This window comes from Stegodyphus dumicola, chromosome X1, assembly GCF_044657685.1.
Source record: "Stegodyphus dumicola isolate Sdum_Otavi_A_Nest chromosome X1, ASM4465768v1".
Taxonomy (NCBI): domain Eukaryota; kingdom Metazoa; phylum Arthropoda; class Arachnida; order Araneae; family Eresidae; genus Stegodyphus; species Stegodyphus dumicola.
This window is the reverse complement of record NC_140780.1, coordinates 250541679-250553122: the sequence shown is the minus strand read 5'-3', so window position 1 is coordinate 250553122 and position 11444 is coordinate 250541679. Positions and strand designations below refer to the sequence as shown.

The following is an 11444-nucleotide window of genomic DNA, read 5'->3' as shown; positions in this document are numbered from 1 at the left end:
TGGTTTCTGTGTTTTTTAAATTTTTATAACTGAATGAAGTTTTTGATATAAAGATGATTTTCAAAGCAGTGCTTAGAAATTGGTTAAACATTTTACATACATACATACATACATTTACTTCAAATCACTTTTTCTTTAAATTGTTTGTGTTAGGGACTATTAATATCTATTTATTTCTACATTCTTGAACATGTTTATAACTTGTTTAGAAGTGTTGTAGAGCAGTTCTGTAAAACATCTGTACTTTCATTCATGCTGTTTTCTTATGTGTATATTGGTGTTCACTGTTTCTTGTTTCATTCCATTAATAATAAACTTTATGCCTTTTTTTAATTAAATTTGTGTTATTTGTACTATAACTTATGAAAGAGCTTTACAAATTTTAGACTTTAAATTTTGTAATGATAGCTTAGTTGTAATTTTAGTGGGAAAGAATATATTAACTGCCATTATCTTATAGGATATCATGGAAATGAACTTAACATCAAAAAAATTTCTATATATTTATACAGATTACTGCAAAAATCATTTTCTGTTTCAAAGATAGAATAACTTTTGAATAAAAGAGGGAATTTTTTTTAATTAACTTGCAATTCATTGGTATCTAATTTAGTTGAAGAACCCAGTCATACATTTGATCCCCAGTTATAAAGTCTCTTTCTATAAATCTGGATATCAAGTTCATGTGTATTCAATACAGCTAGTCCTCCTACAACATGGCATCCTGTAACACGGTTTCACTATAACACGCTTCATAAAATTGCAGAAGCCCTTTTACAACATAGTGTTCTGTAACACGGTTTCGCTCTAACACAAACAGAAAATTACTCAAGAAATCCCAAGAACTTTAACTAACTCCATATGAAGTTTTCCATATTGATCAAAGCACCCACATAGTCATATAACACATAAGAATCCTTGTTTAGTAAGTCTTGCCAGTTGTCTTCCAAGATGCAGTTCCCATAAGAACAAATATCCTCAAGGAGATGAGCCATGTAATGGAGAGCGACCATTGAATTCTTAACTGGGAACGGGAAAATGCTTTCTCCTCCATGACCTTCAAAGTATAGCAGAATAGAAATAATACATTGTCTCTAGAGCACAATTGCCAGATAACAATGAAGAAACCTCACTATCACAGAAGATGAACAACATGAGGTTACAATAAAAGCTCCAAAAACGAAAAGCACGTTCGGCTTCCAACATTTGAATCCTTATCGCCATGGACTGAAAGCAAGTGTCAGCAGTCTGTGTCAATCCTTGGAGAGGGGGTTGTTAAGGAATATCTTTCTCGTTTTTAAGATGTTAAGTTTCAGTTCCAAGGAAGAGGAAATTTATTTCTTTAGAAATAAAGATACAAACCTTGGATAGTTTTTTCAAGGAAGAAAAACCCTTAATTAAAATGCAGTAACAGTCTGGACTGTTAAGAAAAACAAGAAAGATATAGATGTGCAATTGCTGCAGCATCTTAGACATCTGCAAAATGTGCAGCTTGCCCCCTGTCACCAATAATTGAGAAGATAGAAGAGTTACTCAGAATTTGGACTGATGATAGCTGTCAAAAAAGAATTCCATTAGATGGTAATATCATTAAACAAAAAGCACTCAAAATCTAAACACCTTAAAGAACATGGAGAATCTGCTATCAACCCAGATTTTATGTCAAGTAAAAGGTAGGTTCTGAAAATTTCAAAAAGCTTTTCAAGTCGCCTGATTGTGAAGTGGCTAGGATGTATCCAGAAATAAATAAAAACATTACAGAAGAGCAAAGATACACAGCAGATCAATTTTTCAATGCTGTCGAAACTGAGCTTCGGTGGAAAATATTGCCCAGTAGAGCCGTTATATCGAAACAATAAAAAACTGCATCTAGATTTAAGATGGCTAAAGATCATCTAATGCTACTTTTGTGCAGTAATGCATTGGGGGACTTTATGATTAAACCTTTGCTAGTTTATAGATTGTATCATGAACTTACAGGCATAAATAAAAATACTGTACTGGTATATTGGAAAGCAAATCCAAGAACTTGGGTAACTGGAAATGTATTTAAAAGATTGGTTTTTAAATTGTTTTGTGACAAAAGTTGAGCATTATTTAAGGTTTGAGCTTCAAGGCACTACTGCTATTAGATGATGCTGCATGACACCCACAAGATTTGATATCGTTGCAATGTCAAAATCCTACCACCTAACACTACTTCATTGAATCAAGGTATTATTTATATCTTAAAGTTGTAAGGATTTTAGATTTAACTGATTCAAAATCAATGTAATTGAAGCTTGGAAGAAATTTTCAATCAAGCATTCTGTCAACATCATATTATTGTCGCTGAAAGAACTAAAAACATCAATGTTAAATGCATGTTGGAAGTAGATATGGCCTTCTTCAGTTGAAATAAAAAAACGTATGTGAATCATCAGAAAATGAAATTCTTGGCATATTAGATATATTGAGAATATTCAAGATTTATTAATGGAAGAAGTTGAAGTGGATTTGATGGAAATGGCATCCGAAGCTGTAAATCAAATCGATTCTGCGAGCACTAGCAATGACGAAAATTGTGCTGAATGATGAAGAATAATTTAACATCAAAATGATTAAAAGAAGGCCTAAGCTTAGCTGAAAATCTCGAGTCATCTTTCTCGAATGCAGAATCTTTTGAAAAAATTCAAAAAGGGAGCTGCAGAACTGTCTAGCTCCATACCGAGAAATTTATAATGACCTGGTAAGATCCAAGAAGCAAAGTAAAATTATAGATTTTTTTTTAAGAGGGATGGAGATGCAAGAATTTTTTTTTTTTTACCACTAATGGTTGGCCCTCAGCCGACTTCGGCTTGGCTACTATTAAGGCTAGAAGTGGTGGTCACTTTATTATGGAGGCACCTTTGCCTCCTATGAAGGGATGGACACTTACAACCATGCCTTTTCCGGGATTCGAACCTGTGCCCATTAATATCGCAGTCGGCTTCCCTAAGCACTATACCGTCTAGGTGGCTATGCAAGAACTTCAAACGAAGAAAAAAATTTTTGAAAGTGAAGGTGATGTCATTTCGCCGAAAAACTTTCTTAGGTTAAATATACCGAGCAGTGATGACTATGAAATTCATTAAATGAAAGCTGTGTTAGCCCGCGTGCGCTGGGTCTAATGGACCCGCCCGATTAAAGAAACATTTCTAAAAATGTCCCTATTTTTCCCAAGTGGTTGTGGTTCAGTGTAATCTCCTCCAAGGCCATCGTCTTTGTTTCCGAAGTTTTTCACCGGAAATTTGATTCAAAGTTTTGCTTTGACAGGATCGGGTCTTTCAGATCCAGCGCACCTATTTGCATTCTGTAATGTAGTTCATTTGTGGTAACACAGAAAGCTGGAAATATGTCACGTAATTTATCCTACAAGGAAGAAATGTTATCTTTGCAAAAATTATCAAATGTATGAACTGTTGAAGACTCTATTGAAGAAACTGATAATGAAAGTTATAATGAATTTTTAGTTCTCATAATAAATAAATAATTCTGAAAACGAAAAGGAGAATGACATTTATTGCTTTATTGGAAAAGACAAAAAAAAAAAAAAAAAAAAAAAAAGCAATGTTCAAAAGAAAAGCCTAAAGCTGATGTTAGAACTCATAATATTATTACTACATTGCCTGAAAACATCGGTAAGGCAAAATATGTGCTGACTAAGTGAACAAATGTTGCTGAAAGTCGTCAGGCATACAAATATTTATATTGCATCTATTTCTGACAGCTTTCAAAGAAAATGCTCGTCACACAACTTTAATTGAAGTTTTCGCTTTTATACACTGACTAACAATAAGTATTTGGACACCTACGCAAGTGACGATATCTGCGGTCCTAAGGTACGTCACGCACTCCGCCGGTATATATCGTGTAGGAAACAGCACCGGTTTTAGTCGCATGCAAGATGCCTCGCAGTTCGGAGCTCTCTGATTTTGAGAAAGGTATAATTATTGGGTATCACAAATGTGGCCGATCCTTAAGGGACATATCTAGCGATCTGAAGTACCCAAAATCGACGGTGGCCTATGTGATTAAGAAGTGGAAGGTGAGCGGTGATTGTCGGAATGTGCCCCGAGTCGGCAGACCAGCGAAACTGGGAGATAGAGACCGACGAGTACTGTCCAGAGAAATTCGGAAGAACCGCACCCAACCTATGGCCCTAATCCGCGAGGAGTTTCAACAGGCATCCGGGAGTATTGTTTCAGTGAATACCATCCGTAAGGAAGCACATCTGCTTGGTTTTCATGGTCGCGCTGCTGCCCCATAAGCCTTTGATCACAAAGTCCAACCGCGCTGCTCGGTTAATGTGGTGCAAAGCACATCGAAATTGGACCGAAGTGGAAACGGGTTCTTTGGAGTGACAAATCAAGGTTTACCCTTTACCGTTCGGATGGCAGAGTCTGGGTCTGGAGAACGTCTCCTGCCAGAATGCATTGTGTCAACAGTCAAGTTCGGCGGAGGTGGAATTATGGTCTGTGGGGGTGTTTCTCCTGATATGGGCTGGGACCCTTGGTCCCCATTCATGGTAAGCTCAACTCCGATGCCTACTGCACTATTTTGGATGACAATGTGCTTCCTACGTTGTGGCAATTTTACGGGTTGGACCCCTGTTACTTTCAGGACGACAATGCCAGTTGTCATGTTTCGACGTTAACCAAGGCTTGGTATGGTGCCAATGGAGTTCATCGAATGGACTGGCCTGCCCAGAATCCAGACCTGAACCCTATCAAGAACCTCTGGGACGAGTTGCATCGCCGAATTCAGGGGTGCACTACCCGTGCAAAATCAGTGAAGGAACTTCTATGTCTTCTCCAAGCCGAGTAGAAGAAAATACCACTAGCTGTCAGACAAAGACTTGTGGAAAGTATGCCCCGGAGGGTCCACGCTGTAATTACCTCTCGTGGAGGCTCTACCAACTATTGATTTTGAATAAAGTTAGTTATTCAAAGGTGTTCACAGGTGTCCAAATATTTATTGGTAGTCAGTGTAGGTCTTTTATATTTTTGTGACATAAGTCATCTTATGTAAATGTGTGAGATCTATGGGTAATAGACGAAACCGGCTTGGAAATTTTCTACAAAACTATGTCCTAGAAACGTTTTCTTTTTTTTATTAAGATGTTTGTGTTTTGAAAAAAAGAATCAGATAAACTTGCGCCTATAAGAGAGTTTTTTTAAGAGTTTGTGAATAACTGCCAGAAATATTACTGTGGGTGAGCTCATAACAATTGATGAAAAACTTGATGTTCTTTCAGGCATCTAATAAACCTGAATAATAATTTCTGAATAGGCTGAATAATATAATGAATTCCTAATAAATTCTTTATTAATATAATACGTTTTTCTATTCCTTTAAAAATTTTATTTTATAAAAATATTATAAAAATTTTAATTTTCATAATTTGCATATTTTTAAAGTTTGATCATTATTTTGGTATAAATGTAACACTTTTACTTGAAGAGTAACAGTTTTTTCTTCAAAAAACACGAGCCGGGTCTTTTGGACCCAGGGGGACTCGCTCATGTAACTCAAAAGAGAGTGCGCCGCGCGTACCAAAAAAATTTAATTTAATTTTTTTTTTTTTTTTTTTTTTTTTTTTTTTTTTTGTGTGTGTGTGTTGTACATACATTTATATTTTTAATAAAAGTGGAAGTTGTTTATGTAGCATTCAAAAAAATTCATTTTTAATAAGTTTTCCGAATTTAACCCCGTTTTAGTACTAGCTCTGGGTCTCGTACAACGTGGTTTCACACAACCCAGCATTTTATAGGAACCTATCCACTGGATATAGGAGGATTACCTGTAAATAGTTTCTAGGCAGAAGACTTTAAGATGTGAATAAGTAAAGCAATGTGTGATTTTATACTGCTTTACATGCATTCCTAAAGTAATAAATGATTTATTGAGGATTTTCTTCCCTAAAAATCCCTCTAAAGTTTTGCATGTCATCATGTGGTATCTCTGAATTAAGTAACACCTAAAAATGTAATTGATTACATAAAGAATTTTATAGGCGTTTTACAGATGATTCACCAGGTTTTGAGGATTCTATAATATCCAAGTTACCAATCGCATGGTTCTTGATATTAAAGTAATATTTTAAAATTTGTATGGGCACGCTTCCATCATGTAACCGATATAAATTCCATTTTCAAAATGTCAAGTTTAAGACAGAAAGTTTTTGTCATCTGCAAAATGCAAATATTTTTTTTTTTTTTTTTGTGAATGTGCAATTCACATCTCGTAGAGATTCATCAGGCCAGCAGAGCATTCCACAGTGGTATAGATCGGAGGTTCCCAAACTTTTTTCCCCTTAGACCACATGCTGAATTTTTCTGGTTTTTTTTTTTTTTTTTTTTTTTTTTGTAAACCACTTCCTAGGGTCACTGCGAAACCATTCAGGCAGTGTAGTGTTTATAATCGAACGTTCCAAATCAGAGTGAAATCGAGGGTAAAATTTCCCAAACCACTCGGGTAAAAACAAAGTGTCTGGAAATGTAACTTGATATGCGCGGTTTTCGAAATGATATACAGAATTTTAAAAAATTCATCAACTTAATCATGTTTCAAGAGCTGATACAGTGCTACTCACTTTCATAGGGTTTACTGTGCAACATTTAAAATAAAGTTTTTATTAATATACCTTTATTAATCAAAACAGCGCAGTGCTGGAATCTAGTAACATTCTATTTATTGGTGAAAGTAGTCAAATTATATTACTTCTAAAACAGAGGCATTGTAGTAGTATAGACACTCATGTCCATAAATTAAGGATAATGCAAAAATCAGGCAAAGGAAGAGTTAAGCTGCTATCACACGTCGTTTTGTTTCGGAAGAACAACTGTTTGGAACAATTTTTCTGCTTTGTCACAAGAGCCAATCACCATAGATCGCTTTGAGGTTAACACAGGGGGAAACTGGTTCGTCATTACAAACAAGCTGATAGCGTTCGAAGCTGATAACTGATTGGTTGAAAACGAACAACTTGCAATTTTTTTGGAAAGGCAGGGAAACGTCGCACGTCTTTCTTTCAATAGTAAACCAGGCAGAAAAATTGTGTGAAACAAACGCTGTGTGATATGGGCCTTAGAAGCAAAACAAATTTGATTTATTTGTAAAGCTTATTTATTAAACAAAAGGTAAAGAGCAAAAAAAGATGCTATATGTTTGATATTATTAAAAAAATTAGCGATTTTTTCTTCCTGGAGCAAATTACAAAAAAAAAAAAAAAAAAAAAAAAAAACTATTTACAAAAAATCAATATTTCATGGTTGGTATGATTGTTAATACATTGTATGTCTCCCAGACGATGCAATACAGTCCATACAACACCTAGGCATGCTGAGTATCAAATTATCGATCTGATCTTGGCAGATATTACACCACTCAAAAAGCAATGCTTTCCGAAGTTCCGGTAGACATGTGTGAGGAGGTTGACGGGCTGCAACTCGTCGGCCAAGTATGTTCCACACGTGCTCTACTGGATTCAAGTCCGGTGAGAATGCTGGCTACTGACCTTTCCTTTTCTTCCCCGTGGTCTTCTCTTGACGAGGATGAGGCTCACTGTGAGATGCAGTTACTGCTCTTTAGTTTCTTTCACCATGGTTAGAATACTTCCTACGCGTCCTGCAGGTCAGTGGCCTGTGTACAAGCTTTCAGAATTTTTTGGGGAGATGGGGAAGTTGACTGTGGGGCTTCAGTCTACATATAGGCAATGTAGGCTGGCGATATCCTACTGAATCAAATATAATATTTAAAAATGCTAAAACAAAAGGTGCATCGGAAGAGTCAGGAATTCATGGATCTCGTATGTGTCTTCAATAAACTCTTCTATTTCGAGTAAGAAGGTATGGGAAAGATTTTGGATAGCTTCATTTATAAAGATCACACATGCTGCATCTTAAAGCTAAGTAGTACTACAATCACCAGCAGGGAAAAAATCGGGAAAACCATTGGACAGGCCTCTCTTTTTTTTCAGCTGTTTCAAATAGCAATAATTCTCATCCTTCCTTCTTTTCTGCAAAGAGGCTCATTGAAACACAAATGATTGATTTTAATATCCCACTTCTGAACTTTATAATCAAGATCTAACCATGCTAGAGATGAAAAGAACACTGTCGCAGACAAGAAGATCAGGTCCTGGTCCAGACGGTATTAACTATACCATGTGTGCATTTCCTTTGTAAGGCATTGGCCGCCATCCTCTCCCTTTTCAACAGTATGGAAGAACAAGTATTTCCCATTGCATTGAGGACAGCTTTTATTATCCCAGTCGTTAAACCAGGAAAAGATCCTACGAATCTCTGAAGTTACCGCCTCATCCGCTTTAACTAGCTGCCCTGGCAAATTGCTTGAAAAGAATGTCGACACTCGCCTGGTCCACTATTTAGAGAAAACTAACTGTATATCCCCTTATCAAAGTGGATTTAGAAAAGAACGGGCAAATGTTGATTAATATTCTGCTCTTAGAAACTGGTATCCGTAAAGCGTTCGTTAAAAGGAATCACTTCAGCACTCTAAATATGTGGCGAGCCGAAAGTCCTCTCGAGAGGTTTGTGGTAGGGGAAGAAGTGTGGGAGATCCTCGAACCCATCCGCTCCCGGGGTACTCTACATCAAATTTGGGGGCGGAAATGAACAAAGTCGTACTGTCACCTGTATGGTGCTCAAGGCTCTTGCCAATGACAGGTGCCGCGAAGAATTCCGTGGCCTTGTTCTGATGTTACTGTTAGACGAGTGAGATAAGTCACAACAACAAAATTTTCTTCCGGATTGAACCATTGTCATAAGATATATGTAAACAAATGAATTGTAAAATCAAGTTTTAAAATATGAACTATTGGGGAGTCTACATTGCCCAGAAGTAGCAATTTTACCTCAGCCAATACACTGAATTCAGCTGTTTCCATCTGCTTCCCCAAGAGCCTCGAACCTACGTCATATATGATAAAATCAAACTCGGAAGTGAATGACCAGCGGGAATTTTGATGGCGTAGAAGTGTTGATCCACAATGAATGGGAAATTGGAGGCGAAGGCAGATTAAATCTTCATGTTTTATTTCAGCAAACATGTTGCGGCCACAAACAAGTTGGCACATTAATTGTGCCTATTCCAAAAAGCTTACATTTTACATATTTTGCCGTAAGAAAGGAGAAATAGAAAGACTGCAGTCTAGCTAGGCGAAAGCATAGAAAGCAAGTGCGTTATGTTCAGGGTGAAATCTTAATTCAGACTGAGTTAGTTGGTTCTTATTACATTTTGATTGTATTGTTAATATTACTGTAAAATTACAATTGGCTCCTTCAGTTTTAGTTCCATTTACATCACCAGAATTATGTAAGAGTCATATGACATGGATTAATCTAGAAATGACGCAGTGCAGAGAGAGGTTACTATTTTTAAAATTGAGAAGGGAAAATTTACGTTGCTAATTTAATCTTTTACATAGTCTTTATTTTTCCTATATATATATGTATATATACGTAGGTTGTTTTTTTTTAAACCTCCGATCGCGCAGTATGATGGCCAGGTATGCGGCAAGTGGTTGGTGTGCGTAGTAGGCGACTGCGCATCTTCCCCTCCACACGCTCTGTCATTGGCGTATTCAACACGCCATTTTCTGTTGAGTTGCAGTCACGTAAACATGGCTGTCGCTATTGATTCTCCCGCCAAGTGTGAATTGCGAGCTGTTATTTGTTTCTTGCAAGCAGAAGGGAACAGTGCAGCGGAAATTCATCGAAGAATGGGTCGAGTGTATGGAAACAGCTTTATGAGTGATGGCGTTGTTCGTGAATGGTGTCGAAAGTTTAAAGATAGCCGAACTGATGTGCATGATGAAGAGGGTCAAGGACGCAAGTCTGTCGCTACAGACGACATTGTTCAACGAGTTGACCAAGCGGTTAAGCAAAATCGAAGGTTCACTATAAGTGAATTATCGATGAAATTTCCGGAAATTTCAAGATCTTCCCTGTACTCTATCGTTACTGAACAGTTGTGCTACAGAAAAGTTTGCGCTCACTGGGTCTCACAGATGTTGACTGACGACCACAAAACTCGCCGAATGGTTGCAGCGTTTGAGTTTCTTGACCGTTACAATGCTGACGAAGAAGAGTTTTTTAAATCCACTGTGACAGGTGATGAGACATGGGTTCAATATGACACGCCCAAAACGAAACGACAGTCACAACTATGGATGCACACAAATTCTCTAAAGAGACCCACAAAATTCAAACGAACCTTTAACAACCGTAAGGTTATGGCAACTGGTTTTTGAGACCAAAAAGGTGTGTTGCTTGTGGAGTTTATGCAGCCTGGAACAAAAATTAATGCAGATTCCTATTGTGAAACTTTGCGACGCTTACGGAGAGCTATTCAAAACAAACGAAGAGGCATGCTGACTTCTGGAATTTTTCTGATCCACGACAATGCCCGTCCTCACAGCGCTCGTGTAACCCAACGGCTCCTTCAGCAATTTCAGTGGGACCTTTTCGAACATCCACCATATAGTCCCGACCTAGCGTCGAGTGACTTTCATCTGTTCCCTGAACTGAAGCAGTGGATTGGCGGGAAGCGCTTGCAAAATGACGTGGAGCTGAAAGAAACCGTCACAACTCACTTCCAATCATTGGCGGGGACATTTTATGAAGAGGGTATTGCAAAGCTTGTTCACAGATATGACAAATACCTCAATCGTCAAGGTGATTATGTAGAGAAATAACCTGTATTGTACATTACTTTTGGTAATAAAATCTTTTTTGTATATTCACCCGTCTTTTCTTTATAGCACATCGGAGGTAGAAAAAAAAATAGCCCTCGTATATGAGGCAGGCAGACTTGAAAACCTTAATGAAGACGGATTCTATTATATATGTCCGTCCTCTTTTAAGTTTAAAATGTAGTTCAGCAGGACATTCAAAAGCCCGAGCATTCTTTGCTTACACTTATTTACGCCACTGGTGCCTTGCAGTTGTTAAATCAGGTGAAAGACAAAATTGAGTTCTCATCCTCCAGGATCTAAATCAATTCATTAAAAATTGCTGTCATCATCCATACGTCAAATACTAGTTTTACAACTCCATATTCAAGAAAGAAATATTAATAAATATAAGAAAAAAATTACACTGGAATATTTTGATCAGATTAAACCAACGACGAATGGAGCTCGTTCTACCGGAATGCTCAACTTTCATAGAGGTGCCGGCACCTAGGCGAACACAGTTCGAAACTAAGGCTTCCGCGCTTCTTGTGGAACGGTATGTGATACACATGGATGCCTAGGCTAACGCCTTACCCCAAATCGAACATAGTTGAAAATTTTGAAATATTTTAGAAAGTAACTTATGAGGTACAGTAATTTTTTTTAATTTAAATTGTCAAGAGATTCACGCACTATAAATTCAAGCCTCAAAGCTGTCTAACTGAAT

At 37.2% G+C, this 11444-nt stretch overlaps 1 protein-coding gene across 1 annotated transcript; it reads left to right on the top strand.

Moving 5' to 3' along the window:
* Window positions 1–9664: 9664 nt before the first annotated feature.
* On the top strand, window positions 9665–10294 carry LOC146993469 (protein GVQW3-like). The gene has a single exon (XM_085808262.1). It carries the CDS (start codon window positions 9665–9667, stop codon window positions 10292–10294), a length of 630 nt encoding a protein of 209 aa, XP_085664388.1.
* Window positions 10295–11444: the final 1150 nt, after the last annotated feature.